Consider the following 16894-nt stretch of genomic DNA (forward strand, 5'->3'; position numbering starts at 1 on the left):
ATGCCAGGTGGTGGACACTCAGTCTTCAGGGCACTATCAGAACCAGGACGTGGGCACAGATTTGCACCTGGTGCTCGACGCTGTCTGAAGATGATGACTCCCCGGGGGAGCCAGCTTTTGGCTCTGCCACCCCCACTCCCAGTAGACAACTGAGGCCATCCCTAGGAATCCTCAGGGGATCGGGAACAGAGACCACCTTCCCATGGGCTCTGATCTATGCCCAGTCGCAGGTACAACTATACATATGCAATTGTTGGAGACTGTGATTTGGCAGGGAGAAGGCTGATGAAGGATGTGGCTCTGGCTCTGTCCCCGTCACATCCCTCCGCCTGGGACCTGAACTCCCCGTGGACGCCAGGAGCCTCCTGTACAAGGGGACAGTTAGACAGGCAGGCTGGGCCTCTTCCGCAGGGAGGCGGTTCCTCCTCTCACTCAGCGTGGGCCTCGTTGCCTCTGCCATCCCTCAAGGCCTGGGCTGTTCCCAGCTCCATGCAGCCCTGGCTGGAGTGGGAAGAAGCAGCAGGAGGGGACTGGCCAAACGGTGCCACCTGGGCCATGTGTGCTGCGGCTGAGGGTCAGGCCTCCCGCCCGCCACTCCTGCTTGTGACCAGCTTAGCTTCCCAGGCACACTGCCGCCAGCTCTTACCGCTATGCTCCTTCTGGGCAGGGGCTGCTGGGCTGTGGGATCGTCTTCCAGACTCTGGCCCCCGGGCTATGGGACCGTCTTCTAGGCTCCGGCCCCCACGCCGATAGGAACGAGTGCTCTCAGAGCTGAAAGGCAGGGAAAGGACAACCCTGTGGCCCCAGTGCCAGCGCCCACAGAGGCAGGAGAGAGGGCTCAGAGGGAGAGCAAGGCTAGGGCTTAGAAGAGGCAGGCGGAGAGTCCAGGGAGCCCCTAGGCCAGGCCCATCACAGGCCCCAGAAACCTAAAACTGACCCCAGGGCTCTGGGGATATTGCCAAGTTCGATTCTCCCAGAACTCCAGGAGGAAGAGAGGACTGGGCCCTGGGTTGGAGTTGGAGACAGTGAAAATCCCACCGAGTATCTCTGGAACAGGCCACAGAGGTCGAGGTCGAGGCAGAGCCTTCAGCCTGCCAATTCCAGCAGCCAGGGTCCCAAGCTCCAGCCCAGACTTGGGAGCAGAGGGGAGAAGGGAGAAGGGGCCGCCCCACGTCCAGCCGCTCTGCCTACGGCGCGGGGCCAGAGCTGCACCGTGGCCCGGTCTTGAGGGGACATACTACTTAGAGGCAGGGAACAAATGGATGACCAGAGAGGTCGGAGCCTTGCCCAGATCCCACGCTGGGCCTCACCAACCTGAACCTGACGGGGAGGTGTGTCTCCGCAGGGGCGGTCCCAGATGTCAGGCCAGGTCGGGAGGGGCTCAGGGGCTCCTGGAGGCCCTCCTCAGGGCCCGGAGGAGCCTGGCTGGGCCCCCGGGCTTCCACGGGGCTTGTGAGGCTGGAGGAAAAGGAGGCTGGACTGCTCGGGCTCTCGGAGGCCTCAGGGGGCTCTGAATTCAGGCTGAGAACTTCAGAATGATCTGGAACGAGATGACATAAGACCTGGATATGTATTTGTGGTAAGGGGAATTGACTCCAGGGGCCTCCTACCACTGAGCTACACCCAGCCATATTTTCCCATTTTTTGTTTTGGTCTCACTAGGCTGCTAAGAGTCTTACTACTTGTTGAGGCTGTCCTCAAATCTGCAATCCTCCTGTCTCAGCCTTTTAAGTACTAGGATTACAGGCATGTGCCACCACACCTGGCTGAAACCATGTTTTTTTTTTTTTTTTTTTCTTTTCAGTACTGGGGATGGAACCCAGGGGCATTCTACCTCCAAGCTACACCTCCAGCCCTATTTTTTATTCTTTTTTTTTTTTTTTTTTTGGTGGTACTGGGGTTCCTGGAAACCCTTCTACCTCCGGGCTACACTCCCAGACCTATTTTTATACTTTTTATTTGGAAACAGGGTCTCTTAAGCCAGTGCGGCTGGCTTCGAACCTGCACGATCCTCCTGTCTCTGCTTCCCAAGAGCAGGGATTACAAGCGTGCGCCACCACGCCTGGCGCTATTTTTTATTCTTTATTTTGAAACAGGGTCTCACTGAGTTGCAAAGGGCCTACAAAGTAGCCGAGGCTGACTGTGAACCACGATCCTCCGGTCTCAGCCTCCCAAATGCTGGGATTACAAGTGTGTGCCACCAAACAGGAAGCCTTCCCAAACAGGACCTGCTCCTCACTGACCTCCACGCCTACCTGTCATTTAACAAGTTCTTAAAGCCCAGCCAGGCCGAAGCCAGGTGCCAAGAAAGAGCAGTCAACAGAGCCCTTGTCTTTGGGGATTAACACCTTCTAGCAAGTCGAGCTTTGTATTATAACTAGCTGTATTCCAGTCTTTATCTCATTAGATTTGTCTTGGCGGCCCCCAAAGGACTTGGGACGCAGTGGTGCTCCATAGACTCTTCCCTCTCTTTTTTTATTTTTATTTTTTGGTGTGTGTGGTACTTGAGATCTAGCCCAGGGGTGTTCCACCACTGAGATACATGCCCAATCCTTTTTATTTTTTTTGTGTTGAGATAGGATCACGTATGTTTCCAAAGCTGGCTTCAAAACTGCAATTCTCCTGCCTCAGCCTCCCTAGTCACTGGATTATAGGTGTGTAGCAGGGACCTGGCTTCTTTGTCTCTTACTTAAGGGCCTAGGAATTTGGAATGAGACAGTCCTGGCTGAGCAGACACCCTGGGCAGGCGCATTAGCTGAGGGATCAAGTGTGCACCTTATCTCTGCTCCTTTGCCTGTAGGGATGACCCTAACTGCAGGTGACAGGGTGACATGGACACCTAACAGCACTCTTAGCTCAGCGCCCAGCACGCCTAGGCCTTCAGCACACGGGGGTGGCGGGTGGCTTACCCGCGCTGGTGTGGCCCGCACGTCCGTGGAGCACGGTTCGCGCGGCGCTCTTGACCGGCAAGGGCGGGGGGCAGCCTTCGCTCTGGCTCTGCTGGACGGCTGGGCCCAGGCTGCAGATGGTCTCATAGGTCTTGTTGCTGATGTCCAGCCTTCCGCTGGCCCAGCGTGCTTGGCTTGGGGGCTTCAGAGGGCAGCGCTGCGGGGACAAGGACAGCCTGGTTCCCTGATTCAGTCTGTCCTCCCTACACCAGGCCAGGGCTAGCTCTGCCCCACCGCTGTCTAGCGGCCTGAGCGGCGGGGCTGCGGCCCACCTTCTCTTCCTCGTCCTCCTCGCTCTCAGAGCCAGGCTCCACAGGAAGTCCCCAGGGGTAGTCCAAATGCAGAGGGAAGGTGAGGGTCCCCGCCTGCGCCTGCTCCAGCTGCCAAACACAAGGGCTAGCCAGTCAGGAGGCGGGGCTCGGGGTCCGAGGGCGGGGCCAGCTCCGGTGGGTGGTCCGAGGGCGTGGTCATCCGCGGCGGGGCGTGGCCAGACCTGGCGGGGGCGGGGCCACCCTCACTCACCAGCTCCTCACACTCCTTGTGCTGCTTCCTCCTGGCTACATCGACTGCTGTCTCTCCTGCGTCATTCACTGTGAAGGGGTCAGAGGCCACCGCCAGGGTCAAGACAGTTTAGAGATTAACATGAGCCTCTGGAATCAGAATGTCTGATTCTCTCTAGCTGTATGGCCTTGGGTAAGGTACCTAACCTCTCTGGGCCTTAACGGTCTCATGTATAAAACGAGTATACTTGAAAGTATCTGACAGTTACTATGAGGATTAAATGAACATGTGTCAATCACTTGGCACGGCGTCAGACACATGTTACCTACTAGGCAGTAAGTTAGGTGTGGTAGAGCGTGCCTGTAATCCCAGCACTTAGGAGGCCAAGACAGGAGAATCACAAGTTTGAGGTCAGCTACAGCTACTTAGCAAGACTCTGTCTCAAAATAAAGTGTGGTGGTGGCACATGCCTATAATCCCAATCATGGGAGGCTGAGACAGAAGGATCACAGGTTTGAGGACAGCCTCAGAATTAAATTTAAACTTCTGCCGAGCGTGGTGGCGCACGCTTGTAATCCCCGCTCTTGGGAGGCGGAGACAGGAGGATTGCGCAGGTTTGAAGCCAGCCGTGCTGGGTTAGGAGACCCTGTTTCAAAAATATAAAATAGGTCTGGGAGTGTAGCCCGGAGGTTGAAGGGCTTCCAGGATACCCAGTACTACCAAAATAAATAATAAATAAATAAATAAATAAACAAACTTAAACTTCTACCTCCAGGTTAGACCCCTAGCCTTGTTTTATTTTATTCTTTTATTGAAGCAGGGTCTTGCTAGGTTAATGAGAGTCTCATTATTTGCTGAGGCTGTCCTTGAACCTATGATCCTTCTGTCTCAGCCTCCCAAGTACTGGGATCACAGGTGTGTGCCACCGTACCTGCCAGCCTCAGCAACATAGCAAGGCCTTCCACAACTTAATGAGAGCCTGTTTCAAAAAAAAAAAAAAAATGAAATAGGACTGGGGGTGTAGCTCAGTGGTAGAATGCCCCTGGGTTCAATCTCCAGTACCAAAAAAAGAAAAAAAGAAAAAAAAAAAGAGAAAAAAGAGAAAAGGGCTGGGGTGAAGCTCAGAGGTAAAATGCCCCTAGATTCACTTTCCAGTAAGCAATCGCTATTATAATCACTTCACTGGGATTCAGTTACTACTTATTTGGCTAGCTACTCTCAGAAATGACGTTATCCTTTAAGTAGATCTCCTAGGTCTGCGGTGCTATGCTCCCTTCACATGCAGAAGCTGAGGTTCAAGATGAGCGACCAGTCCTCAGGTGATGGAAGCAGGCCAGGTCTGCCTGCAAAACCCATGCTTACTGACGCTCTTGCCTGCGAGAGAGGCAGGAAGCCGCGGGGGGCAGGGACTGGGGAGTGAGGCGCCCGCCGCACCTGTGCCCACCGGAGCTCTGGCTCTCAGCAGCAACTTGAGGCAGTCTGGCTGGCCGTGGAGAGCCGCGAAGTGCACAGCTGTGTTCCCGTCCGCTGCCTTGGCATCCAGGTGGCCGCTGGGGCAGGGGTGGTGGTGGTGGTCAGGGAGCAAGGGGAGGGACAGATAGGTGGGGGGCAAGTCAGGGGGAAGGAGGGAGGGGAGAGGAGAGGGAAAAAGGGCAGCGCGAGGAGGGGGCAGGTGGCAGGCAAGGTCTCACCCATTCTGGATGAGGAAGTCCACCAGGGGCAGCGAGGCCTGGTTGGCGACTCTGACAGCCAGGTGCAGGGCAAGCTCGGCAGGCGCCTGAGTGCACATCCACACACCTGAGTTTCCCAGGCCACCGGCCTCAACCCCACGCTGCCCTCCTGGACCCTTGCTGCCCAGGACCCAGATGAGAAGCTGCCAGAACCCAAGAGACAGCCCAAATGGGTGGAACCTCATGTTTGAGAAACAGGGGAAGGACCCATTTTCCTCTCCTTTCCGTCAATGATTCCTCCTCCTCGGTCCCCCAAGGAAGGAATTTCCCGAGCCGGGTTGCACATCCTGGCCTCCTCTCTGCTCCCAATGTCCGACAGACACCTCCCAGCCTCAGGCGCCCAGCTAGAGCTCTGCAGGCTGGTTCGAACTCTGATGTATCCTCACTGCCCACTGGACAGCCAGCCAAGATGGCAAACAGCTCACACACATCCAGTCTGTTTGTTTGTTTATTGGTACTGGGATTGAACCCAGAGGCATTCTACCTCCGAGCTATACCCAAGACCTTATTTTGAAAGAGGGCCTTGCTAAATTGCTGAGGCTGTTCTCAAACCTGAGATCCTCCTGTCTCAGCCTCCCAAGAACTAGGATTATAGGTGTGTGCCACTGTGCCTGGCTGTTTTTTGTTTTGTGCAGTGTTTCAGATTGAAATCAGGGCCTCACTCATGCTAAACACCTTCTCTATCCCTGAGACACACATCCAGCTAGCAATATATACATATATATATATATATATATATATATATATATTTTTTTTTTTTTTTTTTTTTGGGTACTGGCTATTGAACCTAGGAGCATACTACCTCTGAGCCACACCCCCAGACCTATTTTTCATTTATTTTTAAAATTTTGAAACAAGGTCTCGCTAAGGTTCTGAGAGTCTTGCAAAGTTGCTGAGGCTGTTCTTGAACCTGTGACCCTCCTGTGTCAGCCTTCCAAGTACTGGGATTATAGGCGTGTACCACCACACCCAGTACAATATCTAATTTTTAATGCCCAGCCAACAGCTCCTGCTGTTTAATCTTCGCCCTCCCTGATACCCCTTTTCCCTGCTCACACAGTATTACTAGACTAGCCAAAGTGGCCTTCCCTGCTTTAATCAGATCTGCCCTGACCCATTCCCAAGGCTGTTCTTTCCTGTGGCTACTACTGTTAACCCATTTTACAGACCATGAACTGAAACTCAAAAGTGAGCTGTCCTAGACTGCAGGCCTGTGGGGTTGTGCGCTTCCCATGAACTCCTCTGACAGGCGGACGAGAGCAGAGGGCAGGATACGGGAGGAGCCTGGGAGGAAGTGAGCCCACGTGAGATACACGTGACCCGTGGGAGGGGGGTTCTCACCTGACCCTCAGGTCCTGGCAGCGGCTGACCAAAGTCCTGTCCATTGGCAAAGGCCTCCAGGACCGACAGGAGGTCCCTGTTGCAAATGGCTGTGCGGAGCCTCCAGGGCTCTGGCGTGGACCGGCGGGCAAACCTGTGTTCCACATACTTGGCCACGATGTAGTCCCTGCGGGTGCTCCTGCCAAAAGCAATTGCAGGTACTCGGCAAGGACCCCTTTCTACCCCGCAGCCCCCCGGAATCCGCTCACAGGGGAGACAGGTGCACCTGTCCTGGAGCCTTCCGGACCTGAGGTTCTGCTCTCCCCAGATTTCGCACCCTAGATCCCTCTAAGACCCTGGGAGCTGGGGAGGCGGACTCTTCCAGCCAAGACGCACACCCCTCCCCGACTCTCCTTACATGTCACTCTCAGCGCAGGGTTTGGGGCCACCGTGGGAGGGAAGCTGGGCCTCCATGACCTCATTGAAACGTGTGTTTCCGATGTTCAAGGCCAGCTGGGGTCGAGGGAAAGTGTGTGGGGGTAAAACCAGTGGTTAGGACAGCTTTCCTGGGAAGGCGGAGCCTCGGGAAGTCTCCGGCTGGGCTGTGCTCCCGGCCCAGGCCCCGCCCCCTCCTCTCCGCCCCGGGCCCCGCCCCGCCCCTAAGCCGCCCTCTGCTCGCCAGGCCCCGCCCCGCCCTCACCAACAACTCCGCGGGGCCCAGCAGGTCCAAGGTGAGCGACTGCATGCGGGAGAAGCGCACGCCCAGCTCGCGGTGGACCCCGGAGCACTGGATGCAGGTGAGCACGCCCAGGTTGGTGCTGAGCCACGTGGGGTCTGCAAAGGAACGCAGCTGAGCCGCCGGGCGCCCCCTCCCAGCGGGCCCTCCCGGCCGCCACACCCACCGGCCCACCTGCGGCCCCGCAGTCGCAGCACTGGCCGTTGCCGGGCCTGCTCTTCACCTCGGCGATGAGCAGCTTCGTGAGGTCCTGGGGCTCCCCGTCCAGCCCCGCGCCCCCCCAGGAACCCGTGCCGCCGCTGGGCTCCCCGAGGAAGGCGCTGCTCAGGGCTTCGTCCTTGCTGTTCTGCAGGACCGACACCCACCTGCGCAGAGAGCGGAGGCCGGGATGGGAGGCCGGGAGTGGACGAGGCTCCCCGCTCTACCCGGGGCGGGCCCCAGGGGGCACTCACGCCTCACACTCGTGCTCGTCCTCGGCCTGGAAGTGGTACGTCCGGTTGTCTGTTGGGAGAGAGGGGGCATCAGGACCCCAGAAATCCTACCGGTCTTCCTGGGCCCACGGACCCCGCTGATGGGGCTTTTGCTCCTGAGACCTCGGGCCCTCCCAAGCCCGGAGTGGGAGACACGGTGCCAGAGGCTGGCGGCAGGGGCGGTTTTACTGAAGTTACCTCCAAAGGAGGCATACTGCGCTCCTGCTGAGACCCCACCCCTCCCCGGCTCCCCACTGCCCTGGAGTGAGGTCCCAACCTTGGAAAGGAATGACCAGGCCTCTCCTGCTACTTCTAGCCAGTCTCGCCCGGCACACTCCTGCCTTCACCAGGCAATCCAGCGCCTGCCGCCCGATTCCATATTCTCCAAGTCCTTCAGCTATGCCCACATGCATTCTCCTGTGCGCAGCCCTCTCTGCCCACCCAGGCTGGCAGGCCTGCCTCTTCTTTAATCTTCCACAGGCTCTACCTACCTCTCCGCTGACACCCCTCTCATCCTACACCCTGCCCCAGGGGGCTCCCTGAGTACCAGATCTAGATTTTTTTTCCCCCCCTTTGGTACTTGGGATTGAACCCAGTGACATTCTACCTTTGAGCTACACACCCAGTCCTATTTATTCTTCTGTTTTGAAACAGGGTCTCACTAAGTTGCTGAGTCTGGCTGTGAACCTGCGATTTCTTGTCTCAGCCTCCCAAGTGCTGAGATTACAAGTGTGCGCCACCACACTTGGCTTATATTTTTATTTATTTATTTAATTATTTTTTTGTGATACTGGGGATGGAACCCAGGGGCATTTGACCTCCAAGCTATACCCCTTGCCCTATTTCTTATTCTTTATTTTGTAACAGGGTCTCACTACGTTGCCGAGGGCCTCACTAAGTAGCTGAGGCTGGCCACAAATCATGATCCTCTGGTCTCAGCCTCCCAAATGCTGGGATTACAAGTGTGCCCCACCACGCCCGGCTAAGTGGGCCATTTTAATATTCAGTATGATCGGAGGTGAAACCTGTACAGTGTGTTGGATACCAAGTGGGACCAGACACAACCCCTTAACTCTGGCCTCCATGAGAAGGCAGGGTTCTGGGAGAAGCCCTGGGGAGTCCTGGAAGGGGCGGGGGCCACTCACGGGTCACCAGGTCGAAGCACTTCCTCTCCTCGGAATTTGGCCTTACTTGACACGTCAACAGGGTCAGCTTCACAGGGGGCCGATTTATCTGCAGGATTTGGGGGTACAGGTGTGAAATTTACCCACTGTGTCTCTGCTTCCTTTTTTTTTTTTTTTTTTTTGGCAGTACCAGAGATGGAACCCAGGGGCATTCTACCTCCAAGCCACAGCCTCAGCCCATTGAGTCTTTTTCTTTTTTCCTTTTTTCTTTTTGTGGGTCTGGGGATGGAACCCAGGGGCATTCGACCTCCGAGCTACACCCCCTGCCCTATTTTTTATTCTTTATTTTGAAACTGGGTCTCACTGAGTTGCAGAGGGCCTCACTAAATAGCTGAGGCTGTCCGCGAACTGCGATCCTCTGGTCTCAGCCTCCCGAATGCTGGGATTACAAGCGTGCGCCACCACGCCCGGCGTCTTTTTATTTTCAAAACAGGGTCTCACTGAGTTGCGAAGGGCCTTGCTAAGTAGCTGAGGCCGGCCACAGTGATACTCTGGTTTCTGCCTCCTGAATGCTGGGATTGCAAACCTGCGGCCACCACACCCAGCTGCTTCTCAATCTTAAATGGACATAATAACCGGCCCCAGTTTAAGTATGTCTCCCTTCTCCATGCACCTCAAGGGTGTGGGGTACAGACTGCAGCTGAGAGGGGACTTTGAGCCCCACCTCTCCTCCCACTAGGGTCCCCGGTGCCCTGGATCCAGGTTCAGGGCTGGTCTTAGAAGGAGGAATTGCCATTTGGTGCCTGGAACACCAGGAGGGGCTCACCGTGCTGTGTGAGATGGTCAGGCAGCCATACTTGACCCCACACTTCCTCTTCTGCCAGACTCTTCGAATCCTAAGGGCCAGAGGGGCAGAAACACAGGCCCAAGGCTCACACCCAAGGCAGAGCAGAGTCCTGGCCCCTCTTGCTCTATCGCTTCCTTCCTCCTGTCCCTTTGCTCTCTGGGGCCCCCTTCTGGTGGAGCAGGTACAGTTCCGCCCTCAGGAAGCTCTGGGTGTGCTGGAAAAGAGGGCTCTGCTCTCTGGGAATCCTCCTCCTCCTCCTCCTCCTCCTCCTCCTCCTCCTCCTCCTCCTCCTCCTCCTCCTCCTCCTCCTCCTCTTCCTCCTCTTCCTCCTCCTCTTCCTCCTCCTCCTCCTCCTTCTCCTCCTCCTCCTCCTCCTCTTCTTTCTTTCTTTTCTTTTTTTTGGGTAGTATTGGAGATGGAACTCAGGGGCATTCTACCTCTGAACACACCCCAGCTCAATTTTTTTGTTTTTATTTTGTAAAAAAAAAAAAAACAAAAAAACAAAACTCACTAAGTTGGAGAGGGCCTAAGTTGCTAAAGCTGGCCTTGAACCTGAGATCCTCTTGTCTCAGCCTCTCAAGTACTCGGACTGTAGGCATGTACATCACACCAGTTAGGAATCCTTATTGTTTTGTTTTGGTTTTTGGCAGGTCTGGGGATGGAACCCAGGGGCATTTGACCTCCGAGCTATACCCTCTGCCCTATTTTTTCTTCTTTATTTTGATAAGTTGCAAGGGCTTCACTAAGTAGCTGAGGCTGGCCATGAACGGCGATCCTCCTGTCTCAGCCTTCCAAATGCTGGGATTAAAAGTGTGCACCACCACGCCTGGCTAGGAATCCTTATTCTTTTTTCCTTCTTTCTTTTTTTTTGTGGTACTGGGGTTCCTGGAGCCCTTCTACTTCCGGGCTACACTACCAGATCCATTTTTTAATTTTTATTTGGAAACAGTGTCTCTTAAGCCAGCGCAGCTTCGAACCTGTGTGATCCTCCTATCTCCACCTCCCAAACGCGGGGATTACAAGTGTGCGCCACCACGCCTGGCGCCCGGCATGTCATCTCTGTTAGAATAAGGATTCCGCCCGGCGTGGTGGCGCATGCTTGTAATCCCCACGCTTGGGAAGCTGAGACAGGAGGATCGCGGAGGTTGGAAGCCAGCCTCAGCTACTTAGTGAGGCTCTCAGCAACTTAGTGAGATCCTGTTTCAAAATAAAATATAAAATAGGGCTGGGAGTATAGCCCAGGGGTAGAAAGCCTCTGGGTTCCACCCCCAACACCACAAACAAAACAAAAACAAAAACAAAGTGTTCTCAGGTAAAAAAAAGTGATTACTTAACTAGAAACATGGGTATATCCTATATGTGCCTTTGCGTTTCACACTTTGTTTTGAATCAGTGAATAGGGCACGGTCAACACTTATTTCTAGCCACATTTATTACACTGTAGAGGTTGAGTCTAAGGGCACAGCAAGTGCTCAGTAAATGTCAGCTGCTGCTATTTATTTATTTATTTATTTATTTATTTATTTATTTATGGTGGTACTGGGGTTCCTGGAAGCCCTTCTACCTCCGGGACACACTCCCACGGGCTACACTCCCAGACCTATTTTTTAACATTTTTATGTGGAAACAGAGTCTCTTAAGCCAACGAGGCTGGCTTCGAACCAGCGCGATCCTCCTGTCTCTGCCTCCCAAGCGCGGGGATTACAAGCGTGCGCCACCACACCCGGCGTGCTATTTATTTATTTATTTATTTATTTATTTATTTATGGTACTGGGGATGGAACCCAGGGGCATTCTACTTCCAAGTACACCCTTAGCCCCAATTTTTTATTCTTTATTTTGAAACAGGGTCTCACTGAGTTGCAAAGGGCCTCACTAAGAAGCTGAGGCTGGCCGTGAACCACAATCCTCCTGTCTCAGCCTCCCAAATGCTGAGATTATAAGGGTGTGCCACCACACCCGGCTAAGCTGCTGCTATTAAAAACACCCAGGGAGGTCTGGGGATGTAGCTCAGACATAAGAGTGCTTGCCTAGCCTGTGTGAGGCCCTGAGTCCCGATCTTCAGTTCCAAAAAACTTAAAACAGAAAAGGACAGTGACTTTCAGCAGGCCACACGCCAGTACCCTTTGATGAGTCTGCGCTGGCAGAGTGGAGGGCCTGGAACCCGCAGGGTCTGTGCAGGTGATGAGAACGGTCCCTCTGGGCAGCCTTGCCAGCCCTGTCACCTCCCAGCTGGGCCTTGGGCTGAGCTCCTGGACACTTACCCATCACTCTTCTTGTACAGAAAGCCCACCTTCTCCGTCCCAAACTGCTTGTTGCCTTGGTGCTGGTGGATGCTGTAGCCGCCACCCGAGTTCTTCCTGTGCTCCTGTCCCCCAGACATGCAAAGGGGGTGTCTGGGTGGGAAGAACTGCAGGGGACACTCAGGGCTCAAGGGGACCCAAGGGGTCTTCCTTCTCTCCCTCCTCCATGCTGGGCCCTGGAAGGCATTTCTCTGGGGATGGTTGGGGCCTGACCTCTCTGCCCTCGAGCTGCAGCGTCCCTCGGAGAGTGTCCCGGAGCTGGGTCAGCTTCTGCAGCTCCTCTTCCTGGGCTTGGTGCAGCTATGGGACAGAAGACAGGAGCCCGTCGACAGCCAGCACACGTGGCAGGTGCGGAGCCCAGGCCCCGAGCAGAGGGCAGGAGCCAGCTTGCCCGCAGCCACAGGTTTCCAGGATGGGGCTGACCACAGGCTCAAGGGTGAGGCCCAACCTACCGCATGTACTGAGGCCGCCAGCTTCTCGATGAAGGGGGACAGGCTCTGAGCAGCCTTCCAGCCATCTTGGAAAAAGCTAAGACGTGCCAGCGGCCAAACAGGGATCCAGAGAGAGAGGACAAAGAGGATGAAGTTGGCTGAATGGAGCAGGTGCTCTGAGACCGCAGGGCACCAGCATGAGTATGGTCCATGGTCAGGAGCCCAGGCAGATTCTGGACTCAGGTCCCATTTACTAACTGAGATCTTGGTGAAATGGAGTCAACAGCCCTAACTGCTCTGGGGTGCTGGGGGTTGAGTAAGATCCAGTGTGCAGAGTCCTCGGTGCCTGGCACGTGGTGGGCACTCAGTAAAGACGAGCTGTGGACATGTTGCCAGGGAGGCCCAGACATCCAGAGCCTCGTGGGGCTGCGGACCCAGGGCCTTGCTCAGGTACCCACAGGGTGGGGGTTGGGACCAGGGTGATACCTACTTGTGCTGGGCATTGAAGAACTTGATGAGACTCTGGAGGAAGTCGGGCCCTTGCTTCATCTGGCTCTCCCCAGCTTTGAGCAGGTACTGGGGAGGGGGGTCAAGGATATATAACGTGAGTGTGAGCCTGGACCCTGGGGGCAGGGCTGCAGTCCCCGCCCTGGGCTCATGACTAGGCCTTGGTGTCCGGCCTGGACCTGAGCTGAGCTTGTGCCTGGGCCCCCCGGGGGTTCAGGAGAGGCATCAGGAAGACCCACCCGGCCTTCATCCTCACCCAGGGCACACCTTACCTCACACATGTGCAGCTGGAAGACGCGTCGCTCTCGCTGCGTGTCCTGGGCCACCTCCCCGGGGCTTCCTCCTGTCACCCTGGCCCGATCCCGCTCCTTCTCCAGCCTGGCCCTAAGCCGCAAGGGAGGAGAGGCCTCAACAGCTCTGGCCAGCCCCTCAGCCCCTTGCGTGACACCATCCTCCCTCCTCCTCCCTGCCAGGGGGCCACACAGCGCCAGAAGCCCTTCTGTGCTAGCCGCATGCTGGGGCTGGCACAACAGAGGACACGGCGGGCTCAGGGACTCCAGAGGGTGGCCGAGGAGAAAGACAGGATTCAAATCACAGCAGAGAGCGGCAGGAGAGTGAAATGGGGCGAGAACCCCATCAGGACTTTGGTTTGGTAACACTCTCACACTCTCGTTAAGTTACTCTGCACTTGCTTTGAACCTGACCCCCCCCTCCTGTCTCAGCCTCCCAAGTACTAGGATTACAAGCGTGCGCCACCACACCTGACTTAATTACTATTTGTAAGCACTAGTTTTGTACCAGGTGCTCTGGTTGATCATCTACACACTAAGGTGGTAACCCCAGGGGCAGGACTCCTCACCCCATTTCACAATCAGGGTGATAAGCCGTGTGTCCCAGTCACACAGCCCCTCCATGGTGGAACCAGGATTCGAACCCAGGTCTGCCTCATGCTAGAACTTTAGGGGAGGCTGAGACAGGAGGATCGCACAGGTTCAAAGCCAGCTTCAGCTACTTAGTGAGGCTCTTAGCAACTTAGTGAGACCCTGTTTCTAAATAAAATATAATATAGGTCTGGGAGTATAGCCTGGAGGTAGAAAGCCTCTGGGTTCCACCTCCAGTACCACCAAAAAAAAAAAAAAAGGAAAAAAAAGAAAAGGGATGGGGGGTATAGTTTGGAGGTAGAGTGCCTCTAGGTTTAATCCCCAGGGCTATAAAAATTAAATAAATAAAATAGGTCTAGAGTGCAGCTCAGAGGTAGAATGCCCATGGAATCAACTCCCAGTACTCTTTTCCCCCCAAAAAACCCCACAAGGTGGTCATGGGAAACACCAGGGGCAGAAATCTGCGATCCCACCTCTCGGACCCTTCCTGTGTTGTTTGGTCTCAGTTCCGACTCGGCTGGCGCGTGGGGCTCTGCGTACACGGTGCTCATGTCACCCCCAGGTTACCCTGGGACATATCAGTGGCCTACTTCTTTTTCTTTTCTCCTGGTACTGGGAATTGAACTTACGGGCACTTTACATCTGAGCTACCCCCCTAGCCTTTTTTAAAATTTTGAAACAGGGTCTCGCTAAGTTGCTGAGGCCCCTGTCTCAGCTTCCTAGATACTGGGATTACAGGCGTGTGCCCTGCCATCCGGCTTCACAGTGATGAAACAGACCTGCCATAGATCAGCCTAGATACACCTGGCTGTGCACAGGGCCTGGGATGCCTTTCTCAGCAGTTCCAGGTGGAGGGAGAACCCTCTTCCTATCTGCATAGCCAGGGGGTGAGGCTCTGTAGGTATCTGACAGATGCTATCAGTGCCCTGGGCCCTTCCAGCTGCTGCCCCAGCTGGTTTGGCAAGAATGGGGTGCAATAACACAGCACTTATGGCTCTCTGGTATCCGGCTATCCCTAGAGCCCCCATGGAAAGCAAGGTAGATAGATAGTCATATGTGTCCAGACATGTCACTCAATGCTGCTCTCTCTGGCAGGAGCCAGGGGATCAGGTAGCCCTCTGGGATCTAGTCCAGGACCTGTCAATAACTCACTGAATCGCCCGAGCCAAGCCTCCTTTCCCATCAACTGAATGGAGTCTTTTTTTTTTTGTACTAGGGGTGGACCCAGGCATTCTACCTTTAAGCTACACCCCCAGCCCTATTTTGTTATTCTTTATTTTGAAACCGGGTCTCACTGAGTTGCGGAGGGCCTCACTAAGTAGGAATGGAATCTTTTCTTTAAATGAAATCTTATAGGGAAGCTAAATATGGGAAGTTGGTTAAAGCAGACCTGCTTGGGGAAGGGTAAAGGTATTCTTTCTATTTGGTAGCTGAGGCTCTAAAATGCTAATGGTTGCCAGGCCTGGTGATGCACGCTTGTAATCCCAGTACTTGGAAGGCTGAGACAGGAGAACTGCGCAGGTTCTAAGTCAGCCTCAGCTACTTAGGCTCTCAGCAACTGTTTCCAAATAAAATAGAAAATAGGTCTGGGAGTATAGCTCACAGGTAGAAAACCCCTGGGTTCCATCCCCAGCACCACAAAAAATAACATAAACAAATAAATAAATATGCTAAAGGCTTAGGCAGAGCCAGGCGTGGTGGCGCACGCTTGTAATTCCAGCATTTGGGAGGCTGAGACAGGAGGATCGCCGTTCGCGGACAGTCTTAGCTACTTAGTGAGACCCTCTGCAACTCAGTGAGACCCAGTTTCAAAATAAAGAATGAAAAATAGGGCAGTGGGTATAGCTCGGAGGTCGAATGCCCCTGGGTTCCATCCCCAGACCCGCAAAAATAAATAAATAAAGGCTTAGGCAAGAGCACACAGGAAGAAGAGGGTCACATGGTCTCACAGCATAGCCTGCGTCTCCTACACCCGTTCCCCGGGGCTCTAAGAGCAGATACCATGCCCATCGCAGACAGGGCGAGGCCATGGGGACAGCCACGCAGCGCCCACACCCTTCATCACAGCATCTGCCTCTCAGCTGGGGATGGGGCGGGTTGGGGCCAGGCTGGAGAGGGCGAGGCCTTCCTTCAGCCTTGGGGGTGGCTCTGGGAGCTGGAGGAACAATAAAAGCTCCAGGATGGACTTCTTGGAATTGATTCAGTGGAAGTAATTACGAGTGGGAGCAATATTTAGTTCAAGGATGTTTCCCCACTGACGGGGCAGATTAAAATACCGTATGGATTGTGCACGTGTGGGCCCATCCTGCACCCATTGAAGAGAAGTTGTATAAGAATACGTGACAATGCAGAAAGAAGGTCACAGTGTGTGTGTGTGTGGTCCTGGGGCTTGAACCCAGGGGCATTCTAACGTCAGTACAACCTCAGCCCTTTTTTATTTATTTATTTTTTATTTTTATTTATTTATTTGCAGTTCTGGGGATGGAATCCAGGGGCATTTGACCTTCGAGCTACACCCCCTGCCCTATTTTTTAGTCTTTATTTTGAAACTGGGTCTCACTGAGTTGCAGAGGGCCTCACTAAGTAGCTGAGGCTGGCTGCGAACCGCGATCCTCCAGGTCTCAGCCTCCCGAATGCTGGGATTACAAGCGTGCGCCACCACGCCCGGCTTCCCTTTTTTATTTTGAATTTTATTTATTTATTAATTTTGAAACAGGTTCTTGCTAAATTGCCCAGGCTGGCCTCAAACCTGTGATTCTCCTGTCTCAGCCTACCCAAATCTGGGATTACAGATCTATGCCACCACACCTGGCTGGGTTGCAGTGTATTTTGAATGAAGAAAGCAGATTTCAAAACAGTGATCAGCCGGGCGTGGTGGCGCACGCTTGTAATCCCCGCGCTTGGGAGGTTGAGACAAGAGGATCGCACAGGTTCAAAGCCAGCCTCAGCTACTTAGTGAGGACCTTTGCAACTCAGTGAGATCCTGTTTCTAAATAAAGAATAAAAAATAGTGCAGGGGATGTTGCTTGGAGGTCAAATGCCCCTGGGATCCATCCCCAGACCCACACAAAAAATGTATGATCATTATGATCTTAG

The 16894-nt window shown here is 54.3% G+C and overlaps 1 protein-coding gene across 1 annotated transcript in view; it reads right to left on the minus strand.

Annotated features, from left to right (window-relative positions):
* Window positions 1-428: 428 nt before the first annotated feature.
* ASAP3 (ArfGAP with SH3 domain, ankyrin repeat and PH domain 3) overlaps window positions 429-16894 on the minus strand; it is a gene marked incomplete at both ends in the record, with an annotated part of 48119 nt that continues 31653 nt past the window's right edge. The window contains 20 exons of the mRNA XM_080691345.1: window positions 429-562; window positions 647-771; window positions 1315-1540; window positions 2910-3105; window positions 3221-3328; window positions 3471-3538; window positions 4884-4999; window positions 5141-5226; window positions 6521-6698; window positions 6918-7012; window positions 7200-7333; window positions 7410-7600; window positions 7688-7736; window positions 8851-8938; window positions 9656-9725; window positions 11941-12044; window positions 12193-12279; window positions 12432-12507; window positions 12901-12986; window positions 13190-13301. Of these exons, the coding sequence (XP_080547471.1) occupies window positions 429-562; window positions 647-771; window positions 1315-1540; window positions 2910-3105; window positions 3221-3328; window positions 3471-3538; window positions 4884-4999; window positions 5141-5226; window positions 6521-6698; window positions 6918-7012; window positions 7200-7333; window positions 7410-7600; window positions 7688-7736; window positions 8851-8938; window positions 9656-9725; window positions 11941-12044; window positions 12193-12279; window positions 12432-12507; window positions 12901-12986; window positions 13190-13301 (2329 nt within the window). The remainder of the gene's footprint in view (window positions 563-646; window positions 772-1314; window positions 1541-2909; window positions 3106-3220; window positions 3329-3470; window positions 3539-4883; window positions 5000-5140; window positions 5227-6520; window positions 6699-6917; window positions 7013-7199; window positions 7334-7409; window positions 7601-7687; window positions 7737-8850; window positions 8939-9655; window positions 9726-11940; window positions 12045-12192; window positions 12280-12431; window positions 12508-12900; window positions 12987-13189; window positions 13302-16894) is intronic.

This window comes from Muscardinus avellanarius (assembly GCF_963383645.1).
Source record: "Muscardinus avellanarius genome assembly, chromosome: 3".
In the NCBI taxonomy this organism is placed as follows: domain Eukaryota; kingdom Metazoa; phylum Chordata; class Mammalia; order Rodentia; family Gliridae; genus Muscardinus; species Muscardinus avellanarius.